We start from the raw sequence: 23,651 nt of genomic DNA, 5'->3' as shown, positions 1-23,651 counted from the left end.
TACTCTGGATCATTTCAGAAAGAAACTGAACTTGTCAGTGGGTCAAGGGTCTCCTGGGGGGACACACACTGGGGCACTGCCAGATGGGAAATGGCCCCAGGGAGCCTGGGGCAGGGAAGACTTGTGCAAGGCAGTGTCTCCTCAGCACAGCTTGGGGAAGCCTTGTATTCCCTCAGTCGTAAAACTCCATTTGCTCCAAGTTTATGCACCATAGGGTTGAGGGGAGCAGCAGTGTGGGAAGGAAACACACCAACTATGCTCTAGGAGCCCTGGGCAACTGTGTGACTTCTGAGGGCCTCTGAGGACTTCTGACTGGTGTGTGACTTCTGAGGGCCTCAGTTTACTTGGCTGTAAACTGGGCATTGTCAAAAGTCCATCTTTCTCAGGGTGGTTGTGAGGGCCCTAGGCAGAGACCCAACACTCCCAGCCACCCAGGTGGGCTGCGGGGCCCTGGTTCTCAGTCCTAACAGGGTCTGGGGCTGGTCTAATGCACAGGGGAGCTAAAGAACTTCCCCTTGCTGCTGTGGGGAAACACCTCGTGTTCCTGGGCCCAGGGCAGGCCTGTGTGCATTCCAGGCAGTGAGAAATGGGTCACAGAATACAGCTCTGAGAAACAGTGAAAACTCTGATGACAGCCCCCAAGACCCTCACCACGGCAGGCTGCCCTGATAGTCGCCAGCCCCTCACAGGTTTCTCAGGGCTGCTGAGGTCCCCTCCCCGGGCCAGGTGGGTGGTACTCACAGTCTCAAAGTGGAGGGGGCGGAGGTGTCCCTGGAACCCCAGCAGCTGGCCTGCCTCTGCGGCCCCAGGGGATGAGCTGTGGGTCCATCCCCACAGCAGGTCCTGACGTCTGACTTCCTCCCTGCTCAGTCGGCATCCAGGAAACCACACCCAGGGGAGAGGGTGCCAGGCACCCTGGGGCCCCCACCCGCCTGCCCTCCAAAAGGCCCCCAGGCACTGCTGAGGGGGCTTCCTCCAGGTCTGGCAAGCCCAAATGGCTTCACTGGGCAAGCCCCAGTTAATAAATAATACAACCACCTCCCTGGCTAGTCTCTGGTGGCTGATTGTGTTTCAGGGCCACTTAAGTTCCAGGCAGGCTGGTTTGTTCAGAGTGCCAGGCCCCTGCTGGGTCTCTGGCCACACGGGCACTGCACTCTCACGGAGGGCCAGCCGGAGCCGGCAGCACCAAGGCAGTGTGACGGGGTCCCTGGAGAGAGGGTGCCCTACTTACTTAGCAGCTTGGGCCCAAAGGGTACCCAGGGTGGGTGCCAGGGTAGGGTGGCCAGCCTTGTCTCCCCATGGCCAGGCAGGGCACCCCACATCCTCCATAGGGGTGCCATCTAGAGGGCCGCCAACAGCCCATCCTGACATTCCCAGTGTCCAGGCCCAGGCCCCTCCTCTAGGAAGCCTCCTCCCCGCCAGGAGTGCTCTGTCCCTGTCTGAATTCCCAGTGTGACCGCCGGCCAGTCTGTCTGTCTCCTTCTTTGGATCTCAATTGTCATCTCTCATCTAAACAGTGGCCGGCCGCCACATCTCAACCAGCCTTCCCTGCCCCCCACGCCCCACCACTCCCTCTCCACAGTCTCATTTCCTCACAGTAGTCCGGGTGACGGTTTTAAAACAGAAAGTACAGCGATGTTACCCAGCCGTGGCTCTCCCGCCCCAGTCAACTTTCAAGCCCTCTCCAGGATCTGGCCCTGCCACCACGGGGACTGCTCCTCCCTCCCTCCCTCCCAACCCCTGCTGGCCTGCTCCTCCCTCCCTCCCTCCTGACCCCTGCCGGCCTCCTCCTCCATGCTTCTCCTGCAGGTGCACACAGACCTCAGGGTCCTCACACCGGCTGCTCTCTCTGCCCTCTTCCCCAAGGTCCTTACAAACTCACTCCTCCCTGTCATTCTCAAAGTAAGGCCACCGCCGCAGACAGGCCTTTGTTTTCTTTTCAAACAGTCTTATTAAGATATAATTCACACACTATATAACTCGCCCATTTAAATTGTATAGTTCAATGATTTTATTAATAGTATATTCCCAGAGGGGTACAACTGTCACCACTATCCATGTTTAGAAGATTTTCATCACTCAAAAAGAACCCCTCCCCAGCCCTGGATCACCACAAACCTACTTCCTGTCTCTATAGATGTGCCTGTTCTGGACATTTCCTAGAAACGGGACCATACGCTTTGTGGTCTTTCGTGTCTGGCTTCTTTCACTTAGCATGATGTCCTCAAGGTTCACCTGTGCTGTAACATGTGCCGGAACTTCATTCCTTTTTATGGCTGAATAATACTCCACACTAGGACAGACCACCTTGTGTTTATCTATTCGTCCACTGATCGCCACTGGGAGAGGCCTTTCTTGACCTCCCCAGGCTATGTGGCTCCCTCTCCCCTGATCACTCCATCATCCCTCGCAGTTTTATCTTCTTGGCACTGATCCTTGCCTGAAGGCATCTTCATTTGTTTATTCTCTCTTTATCGTTTCTCTCTCACCTGAACATCTATCTGCTCCAGGAGGCCCGAGTGTTCCCCTCACTCACTGCTGTATCCCCAGGGTCTAGCCCGGGTCAGCACCCAATAGGTGCTCAGCAAACTGCTTGCTGACCAACGGAAGAAAGCCTCTTCCCATGCGCCAGAGTGGCTCATGCCCATGCCGCCTTGCTGTTGGGCTCTGAGCTCTTGACAACAAGTGCTGCCCTGCGGTGCTTGCCAAGAAGAGCCTCACCCACAACTCCAGTGAGGAAACCAATAATGCAAAGCCTTGGACTCAGGTCCTCCTCTGTGCTGTGGGACAGTGTCCCTCACAGGGTGGGCGCTAGCTGGCTGGATGTGGGAACACATAGTTAGCACCTGGCACAGTGCCAGGCACACAGTAGGTCTTCACCCCCTGCACAAAGATTCAATGCAGGGAGAGGGGGCAGCAGCCACTAGCAGAGATGGAAACTGAGGAGAGGGAGGTGAGGCTGGCAGGGCTGAGGCAATGGTGAGGCCCATGAGTGAAAGGGGAAAGCAGGCATGAGGGAATTTATGTGTGCTCCAGGCAGTACCCGGAGCCAGAGAAGTGGCGGCTCTGCTCTGCTCTGCCCAGGACCTCCTGCCCATCCTAAACTCAGCTCTGGGCTCTTCCCGGAGATAGACAGCACAGGCCAGGGTGTGTCCAGAAGGCATGGGTGAGGAAGAGGCTGGTGACCCCTTCCTCAGCCTCAGGGAGTTCTGGTCTCTGCAGGCTGTCCAGAGCTGGGGAGCAGATGGGTTGTGAGGCTCAGAGCGCAGGGCCAGGCCACTTCAGTGTATGGGTGGGTGGCAGCGGGCACCGTAGGAAGGATGGTGCCAGTTCCAAGGGGGAACAAATGTCCTCGCACCAGAGCTGCCTAGGCATGGCCCAGGCTGGGAGGTGGTGAGCGCTCTGTCCCAAGAGGAACACCCACTGGCCCTCCTGCAGAGAGGCATCAGATGGCTAATTGTCCAGGAAGCTCCCTGGAAGCTCTCAAAGGCTGGCTGCCAGCTGAGCTGCTCACGGCCCTCCTGCCCAGATGCAGCCACGGTGGGAAGGCAGAGGGGGGCAGGGCCAGGGCAGCCAAGGCCACCCCACTCCTCACCAACCAGCACCCTGGGCCCCATGTGTTCCAAGCGAGCTGCCCTGGCCCATCAAGAGGCTCAAACGCCCCATTGGCTCTCAAGGCACAAAACAATCTTTCTTTTCCAATATAATGCCAGACGCAAAAGTGATCTTCCTGCCTGACCTGAGAGGGGCTGTGGATTGATCAGGGCACTGCCCTGTACCCAGAGCAAGGCCTTTGTCTGCCAGGGGCCCAGAGGTGAGTGCCCAGAGAAAGGCCAGCCAGGGAAGAGGCAGGGAGGTGAGGGGCAGGGAGCTTGTTAAAGGGTTTCATCCACTCTCCAGAACTACTGTATCCCCACACGTATCTCACAGGTGGGGAAACAAAGGCTCAGGGAAGCTGCCTGTTATACAAACAGCCAATGCCTCAGCAGCACCTACTGCAGCCAGGGCAGGCTTCCAGGCATCATCTCATGGAAGCTTCAGAACATCTCTAAAAGTCACTTTCAAGGTAGGAAGGGGCTGAGCCCAATTTTGAACTCAGGTCGGCCTGACTTCTGAGCCTGTGTGCTTCTCACTTCATCATGCTATCGCCCCAGCCCCCATGCTGAGACTCAGAGGACAAGGAGTGGGTGCCACAACCATGCACCCCGCTGGATGCCAAGCCAACAGAACCCAGTGGTGACCTGCCAAGAAGCCCGCTCAGCTGTCATGGCTCCCCCTGCACTCTACAGGTGAGGAAACAAGCCCAGAGAGGTTTAGCAACTTGCCTGAGGGCTGCACATCTCACAACCTACCGTTGTGGGCTCTAAACCCTGGGGTGCCCAGCTCCCAAGTTGTTCTGTCCAGGATACAGCCTGCAGCCAGGATCATCCCTCTCAGAGTCCTCGGGCCAAAGTTCCAGAGACCCTTTTCCTGGCTCCTTGACTGTGATCACCAAACCCCGAGGCAGAAGGCCAGGGCTGGCAGGCCCACAGCTGCTCCACACACACCTCTTGCTTTTCCAGATGTGAATGGGACCCAGCCAGGGGCAATAGGCTCACTCGGAGGGGAATCTGAAGACGCAAGTGGAAAACTATGCGCTGTCCGATCACAACCCTCCAATCTGTCCCTGTGGCCGCCGGCAGCTCCGCCTCAGGCCACAGACCTGCTGACTCAGGGCTTCCCTGGCAGCTGAGGAGGCTGGGATCCGCAGAGGGCCTGCTCCTGGCTGGCTGGCTGGTTGGGGCGTGGCCTTAGTCCTTTCGGGGGCTCTCAACAGAATGGGGTAGGGGTCAGGAGGGCAGAGTGCTTCTCTTGGAGCCCAAGGCCCATCCTCCCCAGCTAACCACAGGGGTGCCTGGCACTTATGGGTGCTAAGAGTGGGTCTGGGGCAAACCCAGTGCCAATTATGGTGCCCACACCCACCCTGCCACTCTCCTCTCATTGGTGGTGAGGAGGCCACCTGCCAGTGCTCGTGACACCCCTGTGAAGCTACCTGCTCATCACCACTTGACAGCCACAAACCCTCCTGTAAGGCCCCGCCCCACAGCCCTGTCAGGTGGCCATGCCATTATCCCCACACTTCGTGGATGAGGAGACTGAGGCACAGAGAGGCCAGTATGCCAGCCTCTGTGAGGCGCTGCTGCTTCTCCTACAGACCATGTGGGCAAACGGCAGCCAAGAGGGAGCGAGTGAATCACCCTTGGACAGGGCATGGTGGGTCTCCCAGTGCTGAGCCCTCTGCATTCTGTCAACAAGTCCTGAGGTTTCCAAAGTGCCAATCCCTGGAAACCTTGGGACAGAATGGGACTCAGGAAAATACAGCTGTGGTCACAAGGAAAAGCACATGAAGCAGTCACCGAAGTCCAGGAGTCACCCGCCACCTGGCCCAGCTCCCAAGTCACCCACCCAGGAGGTCTATCCCGGGGTCTGGGGCAGGGGCAGGCAGCCACTGACTCACTCCAGGGCTGAACTCTGCCTCTCTCCTTTCCCACAGCCAGTTGGCATCCTCATCCCAAGAGAACACTTCAGCCCTCACTGTCTGCCCTGCTCCCTCAAACCTGCCCAGGCCCAAGGCCCGCCATTGAGGCTGAGGCCCAGGGCCCCAGACACTCTCACCCAGCAGCAGAGACAACTGTGGCCACTGTAATTATGGTTTCTTATTACAGTGAGAGTAAACTGCGTGGCTGGGTTTCCCCTTTCCCTTTGGCTGCCAGGAAACTTGGCAATTTTTGCCCCAACAGAAGAACCTCAGGACCCTGCATATATCTGTTCTGTTCTATTTTTCTACCCTAACTCATGACATCCTATTCTAAATTGTGCTTTTTCCACTCCGGATCCTTTTTTTTTAAGAGATGAGGTCTTACTGTGTTGCTCAGGCTGGAGTGCAGTGGCTATTCACAGGCATGATCATCGCACACTACACTTGAACTGGGCTCAAGCATTCCTCCTGCCTCAGCCTCCCGAGTAGCTGGGACTAGAGACACGCACCACCATGCCTGGCTTGTGATGTTTTTTATTAATTATTTTATTTCAGGTATTTTCTGTAAGCTGTCACAAGTATTTGGGGACGGAAAGAAGAAAGGAAAGAAACAAGGAAAGAAGGATAAATAGAAGAAAGGCAAAAAAGAAGGAAGGAAGGAAGGAAGGAAGGAAGGAAGGAAGGAAGGAAGGAAGGAAGGAAGGAAGGAAAGAAGGAAGGAATGTTTATAAAGTTTATACACCAGATAGTGAGGGCAGAAAGAGGGACAATCTTTCAATCCCGTACCTGTTGCAAGTCCACCCTTTTAAATAAAAAAATACGCCCTTAGGCAGTATCCAAGTACAAACACATCTTCCAAATAGGTGGCTGCCTCTAAGCCCTTCCATATACAAATTCTGGCCCCATATAGTTCCCCTTTACAGATGAGGAGACCCCAGCCTTGCCTAAGATCACACGGGACCTGGCTTCCTGAGCCCCTGTCTCCTTCCTTCTGACAGCTGCAGAGGCTGGAACGATCATGGGTGGTGTCCCCTCCCCAGGGGGCCAAGGACCGCTGCTCCACCCTTTCATTCCCACCATGCAGGCACCATTCCAGACACCCCCACTGCCCCCCACAGCTGTCCAGCTGGGGAGAAAGCTTAACGGCAAGGGTCATCGTATCCAACACTGACTGCATGCTGGCGCCATGCCGGGCCCTGATCTTAGTATGTATTACCTCACTAAATCCTCACAACAATCCTGAAAGGATCTGCAGATGGGAAACTTTGACTAGAGAAGTGAAGCCACTTCATACCACTAACAATGCCAAAGCCAGCATTAAACCTGGGCAGCCTGGTGCCTGAGTCCAGGCTGAGCCCTCAGCCACTCAGTGACTGACATTGAAGGGACGAGTGTGAGCCCCATTTCGCTGGTGGGTAACAGGCTCAGAGAGGCTGTGGGGCAGGGCCGGGGTCACACAGCTGTGCCCTGTGCCAGCATGTTATGTAACACATGCTGTACCTGCCCTGGTGTTCCTTTCCTGAATGGGTGCTCTGGGTCCCAGGCAAATGCTGCACACCCCCTGGCCATTGTTCCACTCTCTTCCTCCCACTTCACCAGAGACTGAAAGTTGCTCTGGTTGCCTCCATCCCAGCTCCTTCCTGGACCCTGTACAGCCATGCAAACCATCCAGCCCAACAGTTGACAGCCAGGCAGAGCAGCCACGCACGCGTCCCGGTACCTGAGTGTCCTCACAGAGATGCAGTACTTCCACATAAGGCTCCACACGGCACTGCCATCCCCCTTCATGCCTGGCTCGGTGGAGGAGCGAGTGGCCGAGGGGCCCACCACCACTGCCCCACCACCCAGCGTCTCCTAGCCGGGGACCGGCTCTCTTCACAGATTCTCAAGTCCCTTCCTTCTTCATGGTGGGAAGAAGGAAGAAAAGCTCCCAAAGTCAGGGGAAAGGGGAGGCACCAGCTGCCACTGGCCACTGCAGGGCTGAGCCACAGACCCCACTATCTGCCAGCCAGCCTCTGTGCCCTGGTCCCGTCTAGCTGCTCCAGACCTTCCTGGCCAAGCGGCCCTCACACACTAGACCCTGTGGCTTCTGCACAACCTTGCGCTGCCTCCTGCCAGGAGACAGTGGTGGCTGCAGGCCAGGGGAGCAGTGAGTCACTCAGGGCGGGATGGGTGAGGGGCGTCCGCCGGTGAGGAAAAGCTCAGCTGCCGGAGCCCAGGGGCCGGCCCTGTGTCCAGAGGCTGGCCTGGGATGGGAGAGGCGAGCTCAGAGAGAGGGAGGCGGGCAGGGAGGCGAGGGCGGGCCCACATCCTCCCCATTTCCCCAGAGGCCTAAACCCAACTCCCGCCCCACAGCCCAAAGCCTGCAGCCCTGCCCACCGACCAGCTGACCAAGATGAGGGTGGAGGAAGGGGCTGCTCTGCCACCTCACTCCCAGGGAAAGCCTGGGGTTGACACAAAGCAAAATAAAGACAAAATCAGGGCTGATCCTCTAGACAGTGGCTGGCCCCGAGGGTCTCCAGCTGGTGGGTGAGACGGTTTCCAGCCCTGGCTGGGCCACTTCTTTGCTGTTTGATGCTGGGTGTGGTCAGTCCCCTCCGGCCTTAGTTTCACCTCAGGCTACTGTGGGCTCATGGAGCCCTGAGAACTGGCCTAAGCCCTCCTCAGGCCCAGAACTAACTCACCCAGTTCTCCCAATGTCCTTATCAAGTGGATTTTATGATTCGTGTTGGTTTACATGTGAGGAAACTGAGACACAGATAAGGGGAAGTCACTTACCCTAGGTCACGGACCTAGGAATTGGTGGAGGTGGGATTTGAACCTTGGCAGTCTGGCTCTAAGAGCCCACGCTGGAGTCAGGGTGTAAGCTGGCTCCTCTCTGTAGGGATGGGGTGGGGTGGGATGAAGGGCTGGAGTCTCTGAGCAGCTGAGGGCCTTGGGGTCTGGGCCCAGGCTGGGTCTGGGGCATTTCCAGACTGAGGCCCCAGCTTGAGCCCCCACCCTGGTCTCTGCCAGCTGCTCCCAGGCCCAGCCCAGCCCAGGCAGCTGGGGCTTCCCAGGCAGGGCCCCCAGGGATAATGACTCACAGATTAAGGTCAACGCTCACAGATCTACTTTTCCCCACCTACGGCCCCCAGGAAGTCCCCCAGAAGGGCAGGTGCACCCAGCACCTGGCACCCAGCAGGGCCCTGGGCATCATGTAGAGTGGGCAGCAGGGTCTCCATTTCACCAGGGGGAAACTGAGGCTCAGCGAGGGCCATCACCTGTCTGCAGAAACAGGGAGGGTGGGGCCAGGGCTCCAAAGCCTTGCTCTGTCCCCAGGCCCCCTGCCCTGGCCTGTGCAGAATGGGAAATCTGTCTCGGATTCCAGCCTGATTCCCACACCAAGGATTAGCAGCTGCATGCTTCTCCGTCCCCCGAGCCAGGAAAGAACGTTTAATCCCAAAGCAAGATAGGTTTCTACAAAGGCTGTGGCCTCCCTGGGGGACTTGGAAACCCAAATTCTTCTCCCTCCTTGTCAACAGAGGAGGTTTCACAAGCCACCACAGCAGACCTCCACCTGCCACCGGGGCTCCTCCATAGCATGCAGTGGGAGTGGCTGCCCAGCTTCTGCTTGAATACCCCCAGTGATGTGAAGCTCACTACCTTTCAAAGCTCCCCATTCCTTGTTTTTTCTTTAAGCTTCCCCATTCCATCATGGAACCCCACGGACCTAAGGAAACTCTCCCTTGGACATTACTTCCCTATCACTTTTCATACTGGCCTCGGTTCCCTGTGCCACACAGACTAGGGCCTCCATTCAAATGTTTTTCTGGCCTGTCCTCCTAGTAGGGGAAGTTCTCGCAGTGTCTTTTGTGGGTGGAAGCAGCCTCTGCTTACCCTCTGTATCTCTACCCACTCATTCATATATTCACACATCCACACACCTTCCTCTCCAATGAATCATCCATAGATTCATTAATCCATTCACATATCCATCTATCTTCCTTCCTATCATCCATTCATTTATCCCCTCATCCACCCATCCATCCATCTGTTTCCTCACCTGCACATCCACCCATCCATCACTCCATTCACCCATCCATCCATCTGTCCATCCACCCAACTATCCACCTACCCATCCACTCATCCACCCATCTGTCCATCCATCCACCCATCCATCCCTCTGTCCATTCACCCATCCACATATCATATGTTGCTACATATCATTGTAAATTTGAATTCATTGCAAATGAGCCTCAATCCATCCATCCATCCACCCATCCACCCATCCACCCACCCATCCATCCACCCACCCATCCATCCACCCACCGATCCATCCATCATCCATCCACCCATCCGTCCATCCATCCACACATCTATCCACCTATCTACCCCATCTGTCCATCCATCCACCCATCCACCCATCTGTCCATTCGTCCATCCACCCATTCATCCACTCATTGGGGACATGTCACACTCTATCTGTCTTTGCCTTCCTCAGGGGCTCATCCTTGAGAACAGGGCACTCCTTACTCATCTTTGACTCCTTTGTCTCTACACAAGCTACTTCCTCTTACAGAGCCTCAGTTTGTCCCTTTGCAAAATAAGAATAAAAATCTCTGCTTTCCTGGCCGTGATGAGGAATGAGGGATACTACAGAACTGTGTGACCCTGGGTATAACACTTAACCTCTCAACATCACTGTCTGCAGGACAGCATGGCCAGTCCACGAAGTGAGAGTTCATAACGGTTTCTGAAACAGAGAGTGCACTCAGTAAATACCAGCTGTCACCTAAAAACCCCCTGGCACTGCCGGGCATGTGTTAGGTGCTCAGTGCCAGTTGCCCTGTAGGACACAGGGAGCCCCAGCAAGAGCAGTGGAAACGAGGGCAGGTCTGTGTGGAAGCCTTCACCCCCTCAGCTATTCTATCTCCCCAGCCACAAGGCCAAAGCCAGGCTGTGCAGGGAACTGGCTGGCCCTCCAACCTCAGTCCAGTGACTCACACAGCCCACTGGGGATGAAGTCACTGCTGCCTAGGCAAAGGAAAGGACACATTTGTTCCCTGGGAGACTCTGATGCCATTGTGAACTTGGCCTTTGAGGGCAGGGCACAGCTCAGAGACTGTGCACACTTGAGGAAGGCTGCAGGCACAGTGGGGGGACAGTGTCGAAGGGGACCCCGCTTGGGGGAATGAGGACTGGAAGAGGTGCCCCCTGCTCTGGAAGCTGAGTGAGGGTCAATGAGTTTCTCTCTGGCCTCTGAAGGCTCACTGAACGTGTGCCTTCTCCTTGCCCGTCAAGATGTATCTGCCTGTGGTCTTGGGGCCTTGAGACCCTCCAACTTCTGCCTCTGGCTTAAGGGGCAAGCCACTGTTCCATATCTGTCTTACCCACAAAACGGGCACACTATACTCAACTCCTACCTGGAGAACTACAGGTGACAGTATGAGACCCCTCCTTGCTCACTGGGGGTCCGTGCAGCCTCTCCTATTCTACCCGCTCTCCCATGCTGACCGTCACTCACGGGAGACCAGGGTGAGGTGGGCAAGGCCCTTTGACATCTTCCCTCTGCATTGAGCTTCCTGACACCCCCAAGTGGCCCCCACTCCATCACAACACCCCTGAGCCCTCTCAGATCTCCAGGCCTGTCCACACTGGGCCAGGAAATCTGCACACATTGGCCAGTTATTCTCCACATGCCCCAGTCCGCTCTGGGTCCAGGACTGCAGCTCCCAGGCTCCCACTGCCTCCTGGTTCCTGATGGGGTGGCCAGCAGTGGCCCTGGCAGGAGGTCAGGAGGTGGAGGAGAGAACTGTAGGTGAGGGTACTTGTTGCCTCAGCTCTGTCTTTGCTTCCTGTGCCCCTCAGCAGCCACAGTCCTGATGGGTGGCCGTTTGCACTCAGGTCTCTCTCTTTCTGGTTCATGAAACTGTTCTCTCCCCCAACCCTCTGGCCCAGGACTGGTTAGGGCTCCCCCCTGCTGCCAGCCCAGGTGCCCAGTTGCCTTAACCCCATCCCACCCTGCACACAGCCCCATCACAGGCCACATTGCAAGGGAGTTTGTGTAGTGACCCATGTTTCCTAACAGGACCCAATACTCAAGGCTCAACTCAAAGGACACCTCCTCTAGGAAGCCAATTTTCCATTGGCTTGTTCCTTCACCCAATCAGATTGGCTTACTCTGTGCCAGATATCATCACTTGAGGAGTTGGTGGACAAAACTGTGGAGCCTGGTGGGGCTGGCCTTCCTTCTGAACCAAGGGAGCAAATGAAAACGATTTCCCACAGTGGGCTGTGCCATCAAGAAGGCTTATGAACTAGATCATTTCTCTGGATGACACACTTCCCTTCTCCAGGAGTCCATCCTTTTTTGCCCCGCATCCTCTTCGTTCCCTGAGCCTGGACTGCAGCCATTTCTTCCCTGCACTTGGATGACCTGTCTCTGCATCCCTCCCTCACTGCTCTGAGAGCTCACATGAGCAGGGGAGGGGTTGGTGGGGAGATCTACGCAGCTTAGTTCTTTGCACAATCACCCTATGAAGTAGCAGTTGTTATTATTATCTCCCCAGCTTTTTTTTTTTTTTTTTTTTAACAAATTAATAAACTGAGGTTCAGATGCTAAGGTTAGATACTCAGGATGATATATAAACCCAGCTCTGCCTATCTGACTCTAAAGCTGAAGCTCTGGAGGCTGAAAACAAAAGAAATCACTTGTCATTTATATCCGCAGTCTTCCAATAGTGCCGAGCCATGCAAGGCACAGGAAGGCACACACACCGAGTTGGCTGAACTTCAAAACCCTGAATCCCCCTTCTCAAGACGCACTGGCCGTTTGAGGATGGGGTGCTGGGATGCCCCTATTTTCCAAACGGAGAAATGAAAGTCCAGGATGCTAAGAGCATTGGGTCTTGGAGGACAGTGGTGGGCTCCCAGCCTCCAGGGCAGCTGGCATCCTGAGTTCCACCATCTTGTCTCAGGCCTAGGACAGCCACTAATATCCCAGTGTGCGGGCAGGGGCTGGGCACTCACTTCAGGGCAGGGGCTGGGCACTCACTTCAGGGCAGGAGCTGGGAAAGAAGGCAGAGAAGAGCTTCCCCAAGTCCATCTTAGGGAGCACAAAGGGCCAGCGTCCAAGTTGCCAGACTTGGCCTGCAGGGCCTCACTTTACCTGCTGTGCAGAAAAGAGACCACAAGGGGGCGATGGTGCAAGCAGGGGCCAGGGAGGAACTGTTGCTTGGACTGGGGTGGTGGACAGGAAGGTAGGGACAAGAGGTTGGATTCTAGAGACATTCTTAAAGTGGAACCGGTAGAAATGTCTGATCAATAAGATGAGGGGGTGAGAGAGAAAAGAGGAGTGGAAGATGATGACTGGGTTTCTGGCCTGAGCAACTAGAAAAATGGAGCTTCCATCCACGGTGACAAACACAAGGATGGCCGGTGGGAGCAGGTTCGGAGGGATGGTGAGGCAAGGCAGAATGGGGGCACTCCCACTGGTCAAACAGAACAACTATGGCTCGGCTCTGGCTGATGGCTGCTATGCAGGAATAAGGGCTCTGATTTTTCAGATATCAGAAATCCAGGTTTTTACATAAAAGCTCTTGATTTTTATATGTTTGCAGTAAATTCAAATTTACAATGATATGTAGGCTAATCCTATGAAAGCCAAATAAAATACACCTGTGAGTGTCTGGCCCACAGGACACCTCTTATATTCCCCGCTCCTTCTTGCCTTTCAAGATCCACTTAGCTACCACCTCCCCCAGGAAGCTGCCCATGATTGTTTCAGCTCCAGAGATGCTTGTGGCCCCTCACAGCCCCGCAGGGCTGAAAATCCCAGACTGGAAGTGACAGGAGGGCAAATAGGGGGTTTGCGTATCCATTTCTCGTGCCTCAATCATAGGGGTTGGCTCAGAGGGGGAGTTAATGAATGAATACCTGCCAAATGAGTGAACGAACAACTAGCTCACTTGATCTCTCTGCCCTTATTTTGCAAATAAAACTGAGTCCCAGATAAGGGACATGACCTGCCAGGGTGGGATCTGGGGCCAGGGTCTGCTTCCCGTCTGGCCTCTGTTTGTCAGTTGTCCCCCGAGGCTGGGCCAGGCTAGGCCAGCAGGAAGTACAAAGACAATTGCACAATCTTATCGAGTTATGCCATGGGAGGGTAGAAATAGGATCCTGAGCAGCTCTTGAGCATCTGGGTGGAGGCTGTTTGGGGGATGTTTTTCCAAGAACTTGCTAACGTGACCCCAACTGGGGTCAGGGCAGAGCCAGACCCTAGAACTGGGTACCTCTGCAGGTGTCACGGCTGTGGGACAGATGGCATCCCAGATGGCAGGACTGACATTAGCAATCAGTCAAAGTGACAGCCAGTCCCCATAGGTTGTCCCTTCTGAGGGTTCTGACACGTTTCCTTTCAGCCATGGGGAGGGCAGATGCTACCGGGTTTGACCATCAGGGTTTGTGTTCAGATCTTCTATGCAAGGAAATCAGACAACGTAGGCACCGGAGACTCCAGCCTCATTCCTCACTGTTGGAGATGGAGAATGGAGTCTCAGAGGTGGGAGGTGACTTGCCCTGAGGTCACACAGCAAGGAAGCCACAGATCTGGGACTTCTGGGACTTCAGATCAGAAGTCCTGACTCTGAGACTTGCACTGGCCAAGGGATCCTCACAAGCCGTTCCTCACACCTTCTGGCCTACCTCAGTTTCTTAATCCACAACATGGGGAGAAAAATAGGATCTATCTCTAGGGGTTGTGAAGATGAAGCAAATGGAAGGAGCTCATGCTGTGTGACTGCACTGTGTAAAGCTATATAGAAGATCACGAATATACAGTAACTGCCCTTCTAAGCCTCTAGCCTTGAAAGTTTCTGGCTGTGGTTGTCTTTAAAACTTCCAGGGTGACACAGCTCTCCATCAACACAACAAGAATGGTGATACCGAAGGGCTACTGAATGGTTCTTGTAGCCACTCCTCTATGTGTGACTAATTCATTTAATGCTTAGGCCCATCCCATGAGGTAGGTGCTGTTACTATCTCATCTATAGGATAAAGAAAGGAAGGCAGAAAGAGGTCCACAGACATGCCCAGGGCTATACAGATAGAACATGGCAGGGCAGGGAATTGAACTGAAGCAGCTTTGCTCTGAGACACACTTCATAACTGCTACGTAACATGGCTCTCCTCGGCTGACTTGGAAGTCCTTCTCAATGTCTAACCTAAATCCCTTTTGTTGCAGGCTGTGCCTATTCACTAGCCCCTTCCTTAGACAAAGAAGAAAGTTGCTCCCTTCAACCCCCACTCTTGTGCTGACAGGCCTCAATTCTTTAGCCCCTGGGTCTTGCCATGCAGGTCAAGGGGGGCCAAATAGGAACCCTCCCCTTGTGCGTGTGTGTGTGCACACATGCGGTGTGTGAGATGTGTGTGTGCGTGCATGCGTGCACATATCCACACAAATCCCCTTCAAAGAGGACTGGTGAGGACTGGTGAGGAATGCAGCACCCTGGGCTGGCCCTCACCTCCTCACTGGCCTCCCTGCCTCCTTTCCTTGTCATCTGCTGCCTCTGGGCTGTTTCCCAATACCCAGACCTGTAGAGGTAAGTCTGCTGCCTGAACCTGCTCCATTACTTTCCTGCATTCCCAGACCATTCCCAACTCCACCCTCGCCCCACCTTTACTTACCTATTTATTTTGAGAGGGGATCTCGCTATGTTAACCAGACTGGTCTTGAACTCCTGGACTCAACTAATCTTCCCATCTCAGCCTCCCAAAGTGTTAGGATTACAGGCGTGAGCCATCATGCTCTGTTTAAAATCTTTTTTTTTTAAACAGTCTCTGTCGCCCAAGTTGGAGTGCAGTGGTGCAATCTCTGCTCACTGCAACCTCCTCCTGCCAGGTTCAAGTGATTCTCATGCCTCAGCCTCCTGAGTAGCTGGGATTACGGACATGCACCACCACACATAGCTATTTTTGTATTTTTAATAGAATCAGAGTTTCGCCATGTCCGCCAGGCTGGTCTCACACTCCTCCTGGTCTCAAGTGATCCTCCTGCCTTGGCCTCCCAAAGTACCTGGATTATAGGCATGAGGCACTGTGCCCAGCCTCGCTGCATCTTTGTGGTGCACTCTCTTTCCATTGTAGTATTTATTAAATATTTTCTTTTAAAATCATCTGGCTTAAAAAATTGGACCTGAGTCTAATCAAGCTTCCTGATCTAATTCCCAGTTAACAGGAACTACAGGTAACAGAGGAACAGCTTTAATGACATCATGAGGGAGGCAATCAGCCTAATCCTGAATGTGGGACATGCCACAGGCAAATTTATTCCTTCAACAAATACTGCAAGGATGAAAAAGGAAGGGGAGCCTCTAGGTAAAAGGATACTTATGAGACACGTGCACGGTGTGGATCTTGTTAGGGCCCTGATTTGAACAAACCAGCTGTAAAAAGACATTTCTGGAGACCCTTTGGGAGAGCTGAACATGAAAAACAGCATGGAGTGGGTGGAAGAAACTCAAGCATAAGGCACAAAGCTGTGCCATACAGTCGTGGGATTCGCCTTACAACTCCGAGGTTCACCTTCACCAAGCAGCTATCTTCACTTCCACACATATTTCACACTTTCAACAATCAGAAGCTAAAAGCAATGCACAAATTAATACATTGGTTGGATTTCACCCCTGAATACATTTATTTTAAAAGGAAACCTTATATCACTCCTTTAAATGGAAAACTAGGATCATCTGCTGTAAGTAGAAGGTTACCATGAAAACAAGACAATGTTATTGAGTTTCACACAGATACTGTTTCCTGCCAAAGATGCTGGGCTTAAAACCTGCCCCGTTTTTGTTACAAAGAAGCCCAGGGAGAGAACTGAACTCACTCTTACCTGGACCCACCTTTCTGGGAGCACTGGCCTACAGGTAAGGGCCACGCAGCTCATTTTCTCTGCCACAAGCTTCTCCTTTATCAGGGAATGGTGGTGACAAGCCTGGGGGCAGGGACAGGTCCACCCCAGCTGGTAGACAAGGGCCCCTGCCTACAGCAGGGAGGGGCTCAGCTGGGGGACTCGGCCTCTGCAGAACCTTGGGGCTTTCTGCAACACGCAATCCAAAAGCTACAGGGCTGGGTACAGATGAGGAAACCGAGGTCCGCGGGGGAGCAGGACACTGCCCCAGGTCTCCTGGCAAGTCCACAGGGGATAACCAGAAAGGACAAGACTCCAGGTTTTCTGACCTTTAGAACTGTGATCATCTAATCTTTCCCTTGTTCACAGATATTGCTTGAGAACCCACTGTGTGCCAGGCAGAGGGCAGAGGGGCAGGAGTGACCAAGACGGACAGTCTCATGGAGCCGACATTTGCAGACAGGGGATGCAGGACAAAAACGCTGAGCAAATGAATGAGATAGTTTCCCAGGACAGTAAGGGTGACAAAGAAAACAAAACTGAGTGACGGGAAAGGTGAGGGGAGGGCGGTGCTATGCTAGACAAGGTGACGGGGAGGGCCTCTGTAAGGAGGAGACGCGGGCTGACACCTGAAGGACTAAGAATGCGGTGGAGGAGGTCTAGGGTAGAGAACTTCATGAGCATCTGCAGCCAGCCCTCAGAAACCTCTGGCTCTGTTTTTAAAACTTTAGATACTGAATTAATTGCGGACTTACAGAAAAGTTGCAGGAAGAGTACAAAGAACTCCTGTATAGCCTTCAGTCAGGTTCCCCACTTGTTACCATTGTATCCCATTTGCTTTCTCATATTCTCGTTTCTTTACGCACACACACCTGTGCTCGCATACACATTTTCCCCCTGTAATTGAGAGTAACGTGTCCACCTCAAGCCCCTTACTCCTTCAAAGTGTCTTTCCTAAAGACAAGGACGTTCTCTGGCATAATCACAGTTCGGTTTTCAAAATGAGGGCACTGACACTGACTCGGTACTACTCTCCAATCCTCACAGCTCATCCAGAGCTGCCAACTGACCTCATGCGGTCCTCTATGGAGAAACAACCCCTGATTCTTAAGCCTCTCACACACACATTCGGGGGCAATGTTCCCAGGAAGGCCTTCCAAGGAGAACACCCAGGCTGGCCCCGTGAAAGTGGACAGCGCAGGGCAGCATGGGGGAGGCTGTGCTGCTGTGACTTCCGCAGGCTGAGCCTGCAGGATGCGGACGGGCCAGCCCAGGGCCAGCAACTACGCTGCACGGAGCCAGGCTGGAACCTGACACAGAAGGATAAATGTGCACCCCTAAAACACCAAAATAGCCCCCCCATATTTTGAACCAAGTAGAAAAAACGAATAAAGCTTTAAAAATATTTTTAAAACATTATATATAAAGCCCCACATTGCTCGATCTGTTCATATGTCCCTGTCAACCCTCATAAACCAGCTCTGCAGGGCACACGAGGGCCTCCGGGCCTGGAAACTGCAGTGCCTTTGGAAATGACCTCTCGCTTTACAATACTCACATGGTGTTGCAAGATAAACAACAGCCTGTGTTTATTTTAAAATTCAATATTTTGTTTACTTGGTTATTGAGTTTTTTGGCACCCTTTAAATTCTGTGCCGAGGTGAACATCTCACTTGTCTCACCCTAATCCCAGCCCTGACCACCAAACACCAGACACATGAGCTCTGCTGAGGGCACAGAACACGCGCCCAGACAGTGTCTCCTGACGAGCCCGAGGACAGGTCCTCGTGCCCACTTCACAGATGAAGACAGAGAGGCCCTGTATTGATTTGCAGGGGCGTCTGTAGCAAAACACCACAGACCACGGGGTGTAAACAACAGAAATGAGTTTCCTCACAGTTCTGGAGTCTGGAAGTCAGGGCGAGGTGGGTTTCTGCTGAGGCCTCTCTTCTTGACTTGCATGTGGCTGTGCTCTCCCTGTGTCTTCACATGGCGTATTAGTCAGGGGTCTCCAGAGAAACAGAGCCAATAGGAGATGCATATATAGGTAGATGTATGTATACACATTTTTTTAAAAATAAGGAATTGGCTCATATGATTACAAAGGCTGACAAGTCTCAAGATCTATAGTCAGCAAGAGACCCAGGAGAGCTGATGACTTAGCTTCAGTCTAAATGCCAGCAGGCTTGAGACCCAAGAAGAGCCTATGTTTCAGTCTGAGTCTGAAGGCAGGAAAATACCGACGTCCCAGCCTGTGGGCACCAGGCAGGAGACCCTCTTACTGATTACTGAGCCTTCTGTTCAATTCAGGCCTTTAACTGACTGGAAGAGGACCACTCAGGCTGGGGAGGGCATTCGGCTTCACTCAGCCCAATCCAAATGTTCATTGCATCCAGAAACACTCCACAGACACACCCAGAGTAATGTGTGACCAGACATCCAGTCACCTTATGGCCTAGGCAAGTTGACACATGAGATGAATATGGTGTTCCCACTGTAGGTGGCCCAATTTCCTTTTCTTATGAGGGCGCCAGTCAGATTGCATTAGGGCCCACCCTAATCCTCCCATTAAAGACCTTATTTCCAAATAAGGTCCCATTCGGAGGTACTGGGGTTACGATGTCAGATGAATTCAGGGAGACACTTTTCAGCCTGTGACAGGCCCTGCCAGGCAAAGGGCTCAGCTTGCAACCACTCAGGACCAGATGTCTCCCCACAGAGTCAACTGGGCAAGTGGAGCTCCTCAGGTTGGCACGAGCTCCCCCCGCAGAAGGAAGGACCTGTTCAACCAGGTGGCTGCCAAGAAACCGCTGAGGTGCAAACAGTCACTTGGGATGGACTCATCTCACATGCTAAATCCAGCAGTTACCAAGAGCAAGAAGTGTTTGTGGTGAGAAGCTAGTAAGGTCTTGACCCAGCAAGAATGCTTCCCTGAATCAAATCTCCATGAACCTAACACCCGTTTCCTGCTTCTTGCCACCAGTGGGATCTTGCTAACACAGAAGGTAGTCAGGGAGGAGTAGAGGGCGTAGTGAAAGATTGAGCCAGTGCGGAGCCTGCTGACACCTGCAACGCTTGCTTTAAATGCCCTCTGGATGGACCCAGTGAGGATATGCTGACTGAGGCCGAGCAGCCCATGACTCGCACTAGGGGGTCAGCTGCTCTCTCTAAACCAGCCGGATTCGGCTCTGGATGCTTGATTCTCATTTCTTCACTGCACCTATTCTGCCGAGGACAAGTTTCTCAAGGCCCTGCCAGTTTTGGTCAACCTGCCCCTCTGGGGTATTTCTCACCTATACCCGCTCCTGAATTTCACCAGGCCGGCGGAAGTGTCTGAGCTAATGCTTGCTATCACAGGGAATATAGGCCCACGTGCAGGTCCTGTCTGGCACACAGGCTCCCCTAACAGTATTCCCATGCCCCCAGGGACTGGCCTCTCCCCGACAGGGCACAGTGCTGGTGGGGCGGGAATTCAGAAACCTGTGCCCCACGGAAGCCCAAGGGTCCCTGGAGTCTCCATCCTGCTTTCTCCTCCTCCACTGACATCCCAGCACTGCCAAGGAGCAGGACAGGACCTGAACTCGGCCAATGAAACTCTCCTGAGACTTGACAGCTTGAGTGGCGGCACAGGGCTGTGGGCTTCCGGGGAGCTTTGTTCACAGCTGTGAGCCTGCCCTTGGGGGTACAGAGTAGGTGCCCTGGCTCCTAATCCACTTCTCCAGCTTCCTGCTGGTCCCCTGAACTCCCAAGAGTGGCTCAGTAAACTCCCTTTTTGCTGTAGTTGGCCTGGGGCTATTTCTGTTGCCCTTCACCAAAGACTCCATCAGACACGAGGCACCATCTGCACATCCTTCTCAGGACTCTCCTGCCAAGGACACTGTCTTCCCTACGTGGACGTGACAAGTCCTCCTCACCCCTCAAGACCCATCTCAGCTCTACAACTCTAAGAATCCTCTCCTGCTTCCCCAGCTGAAATGATTGCCCCCTCTCTTGAATAATCACCACACTTTATTTCAGCTGACTCCATTAAGGAAAAGAAAACCCACCACTGATTGAATGCCACTGGATCCCAAGTGCCCCCACACCTGTTAGGTCCTCTTCCCAACCCCAGGATGCTGAGGGTTAGAGTGGAGAAGTGATTTGTTATTGTGGCAGATTCTATTTCCAAACATGGCTGCAACCTCATCTCCTGTCCCACATGCTCTGCCAGAACCTTGCCACTCCTGATCAGGCGTAGAGTTTAAGTCCCTCACCATGGGCTTGGGCAGCACTTTTTTGACTGTCCTGGTGAAGATCATGCCACAGAAGTGATGCTGTGTGTCTTCTGAGGCCTGGTCATAAAAGGTGGCCGTTTCTACTTGGCTCTCTTTCCCTTGGATTGCTCACCCTTGGGACCCAGGCGTCATGTTGTGAGGACGCCCAGGCCACATGGAGACTCCTGTGCAGGTGTTTTGGCTGCCAGCCCTGGCTAAGGTCTCAGCTGTCAGCCAGTAGCATCTGCAAGGTGAGGAAGGGAGTGAGTGGCTGGGTGGGTGGGGGGCAAGTAAGGCTTCCTAGGAATCCAGCCCCCAGTCTTCAAAGCCCAGCTAATATTGAGTAGAGCAGACTCTGCCCAAGTTGCAGTTCTATGGGATTTTAAACCACTAAGTTTTGGGGTGATGTGTTACACCATCATAACAACCGTGACAGTTACATGCAGTCAGAAAGCATTCATTAGTGTGGAGGAGACACAAGATAGTGTAGCTCAGTGGAGTTGGTCACCTGGGTTGATAAATTACACTCCATTTCTGTGACCTTATGCTGGTCATTTAACCTCTATGCCTTCAGTTTTTCCTTGTCTGAAATATGGAAAAAATAATAGTATTCATTTCACAAGGCTGTTGTGAGAATTGACAGAGATACCGCATGTAAAGCTACTTAGCACATATAAACACTCAAAGAAAATAATAATAAATAAAAATAAATTGTTTAAAAAAGCAAATTATGAAAGGAGCCAGTCAGACTGCATTCCCGCTTCGCCTGACTTCAGAACTGCACTGTCCCCTCAAGCCACAAAGCCACCCAGGGTGACCCCTGTAGAGCCATTCCTCCCTGGACTGAACTTCCCTGGCCAACAGATGAGGCCCAGGGCATCAGCTGTGTGTGGGGTGCCCAACAGCCTTGGATGAGCCCAGGAAGCTCAGCTAGCTTCCCAGGCTATGTGCTTGGAATCCCATCCACTGAGCTCCCTTACTGAGCCGGCAGTTGGGGGAGCTCGTACCAAAGTGGGTTTCTAGATGCTGTGTTTTCGAGATCCCTGGCCTCTGTTCTTTCTAATAGAAGCAATCTGTGAAACCTGCGCATCAGATCAGCTGGCACCTTATGTGATCAGAACTAGTCCCACATCCCAAACCAGACAACGGCATCCATGGCATACTGAAGGTAAGGTTGCAAAGTCAGCGTGTGGGCAGAGTTCCTACCACCCTTGGAAGCCTCTTACTGTGGATGGCCTGGAACTACACAGACCAGGCGAACAGCACATGTGCACCTCACCCTCCACTCCAGGATGCCTAGGGCTGTGTCGAGCTACAGGTGTGCCCCCATACCATTTACATGCTCTCCTCTCTGAATCTCTCTCTCATCTTTACATTAAAAAAAAAACCTAGCTTTTTTTTTTTTTTTAACTTTAAACAAATTTTTATTACACAAAGGTTGTCACATAATTGGATATTTCTCTACTTTGTACACAATTATTCTCACTCTCCACAGAAAGGCTGCTTAACTTCTCATCTGGTGGTGGCAAGCACTAAAATCCTGATTTTAACAGAATAGTAGTAAAAATGCCTCAGTGATTTAAGTTGAAAGCAGTACATTGGTACATGGCTCTTGTACCCATTATCAGGAATGTACAAATGTTTTTTATTCAAAAATACAAAATAAATTATCTGTAGGCATGGACAATGACAGCAGTAAACCATTATATACTTTGTCAACTGAAACCAGTAACTGATGGTTATAGCGATTTTCAGCCAGCCTTTTTCTTCATTTTCTCCAACTGACTTCTCTGAAGTTATTGGTGAGGAACACTGCCTTGGGCTTCCTGTCACAGTTCATTAATAAAGGTAAAGCACTACTAGTCTAGCAGTTAGAACATGCCACCTCCCATACCACCTCCCATTCCACCCATTGCACCCATTCCAGGGTCCTTCTCTTCTTTAGGAATTTCTGTGACGACAACTTCTGCTGTAGTTAACAGAGAGGCCACACCAGCAGCATCCAATAAAGCAGTTCTCACAACCTTTGTTGGGTCAATAATTCCTTTTTCCACCATATTCACAAAATCTCCAGCCATAGCATCATAACCAACTTCTGAGGAACTCTGCATAATTTTCTCAACTATCAAAGATCCAACCTAGCTTTTAATATCGAGTGTAGAAAGAATATGGGGACGTGGGACTCTCACCCACTGCTGGTAAGGCTACACACTGCCAGGGCCACTTTGGAAAGCAAGCTCACTAAGCCCAGGAAAGTTGAAGACACTCCTGTGCCATCCTGGTACAAACCCTCCATAAATGCCCGCAGCCATGCACAAGGAGGCAGGGACAAGGGCTCACTGCATCCTTGTCTGTAACATTGACAAATGGGACATCACCAAAATACACAAGAACAGGAGAGCAGATACTCAGACCGGGGCATGGCTATACCATGAAATACTATACACCAATGAAAATGAATCAATGAGATCTATACATTGCAACATGGATGAATCTTACCAATAAAATGTTGACTGAAAAAGCAAGCTGGCCAAGCTTCCTGAGCTCATCCAATGCTGTCGGGCACCCCCCACACAGCTGATGCCCCGGGTCTCATCTATTGGCCAGGGAAGTTCAATCCAGGGAGGAGTGGCTCTACAGGGGGCACCCTGGGTGGCTTTGTGGCTTGAGGGGATAGTGCAGTTCTGAAGTCAGGAGAAGTGGGAATGCAATCTGACTGGCTCCTTTCATAATTTGCTTTTTTAAACAATTTTTTATTTATTATTACTTTCTTTGAGTGTTTATATGTGCTAAGTAGCTTTACATGTGGTATCTTGAAGAGATATCTGCATACCCATGTTCATAGCAGCACTACACACAATAGCAAACAGGTGGGAACAACACAAGCGTCCATTCGGGGATGAAAGGATAAGCAAAACGTGGTCCATACTTACAGTGGAGTATGATTCAGCCTTAAAAGGAAGGACATTCTGACTCATGCTACAACGTG

General features: G+C 52.7%; 1 protein-coding gene across 5 annotated transcripts in view; it reads right to left on the bottom strand.

Moving 5' to 3' along the window:
- IQSEC1 (IQ motif and Sec7 domain ArfGEF 1) overlaps positions 1-23,651 on the bottom strand; it is a 391,698-nt gene that overhangs the window by 118,697 nt on the left and 249,350 nt on the right. The window contains exon 1 of one of the 5 annotated variants that reach the window (XM_038003510.2): positions 7,239-7,766. The exons of 3 other annotated variants lie outside the window; for them this stretch is intronic. In XM_038003510.2, coding sequence (XP_037859438.1) covers positions 7,239-7,306 — 68 coding nt within the window. In that variant the 5' untranslated portion in view covers positions 7,307-7,766. Of the gene's footprint in view, positions 1-741; positions 850-7,238; positions 7,767-23,651 lie in introns of those variants that run through there. One more of the 5 variants, XM_038003514.2, reaches the window with a different exon arrangement.

The sequence above is a fragment of the Chlorocebus sabaeus genome, chromosome 22, assembly GCF_047675955.1.
Source record: "Chlorocebus sabaeus isolate Y175 chromosome 22, mChlSab1.0.hap1, whole genome shotgun sequence".
In the NCBI taxonomy this organism is placed as follows: domain Eukaryota; kingdom Metazoa; phylum Chordata; class Mammalia; order Primates; family Cercopithecidae; genus Chlorocebus; species Chlorocebus sabaeus.
The sequence above is the reverse complement of the archived record's forward strand: the minus strand, read 5'-3'. Positions and strand labels throughout refer to the sequence as shown.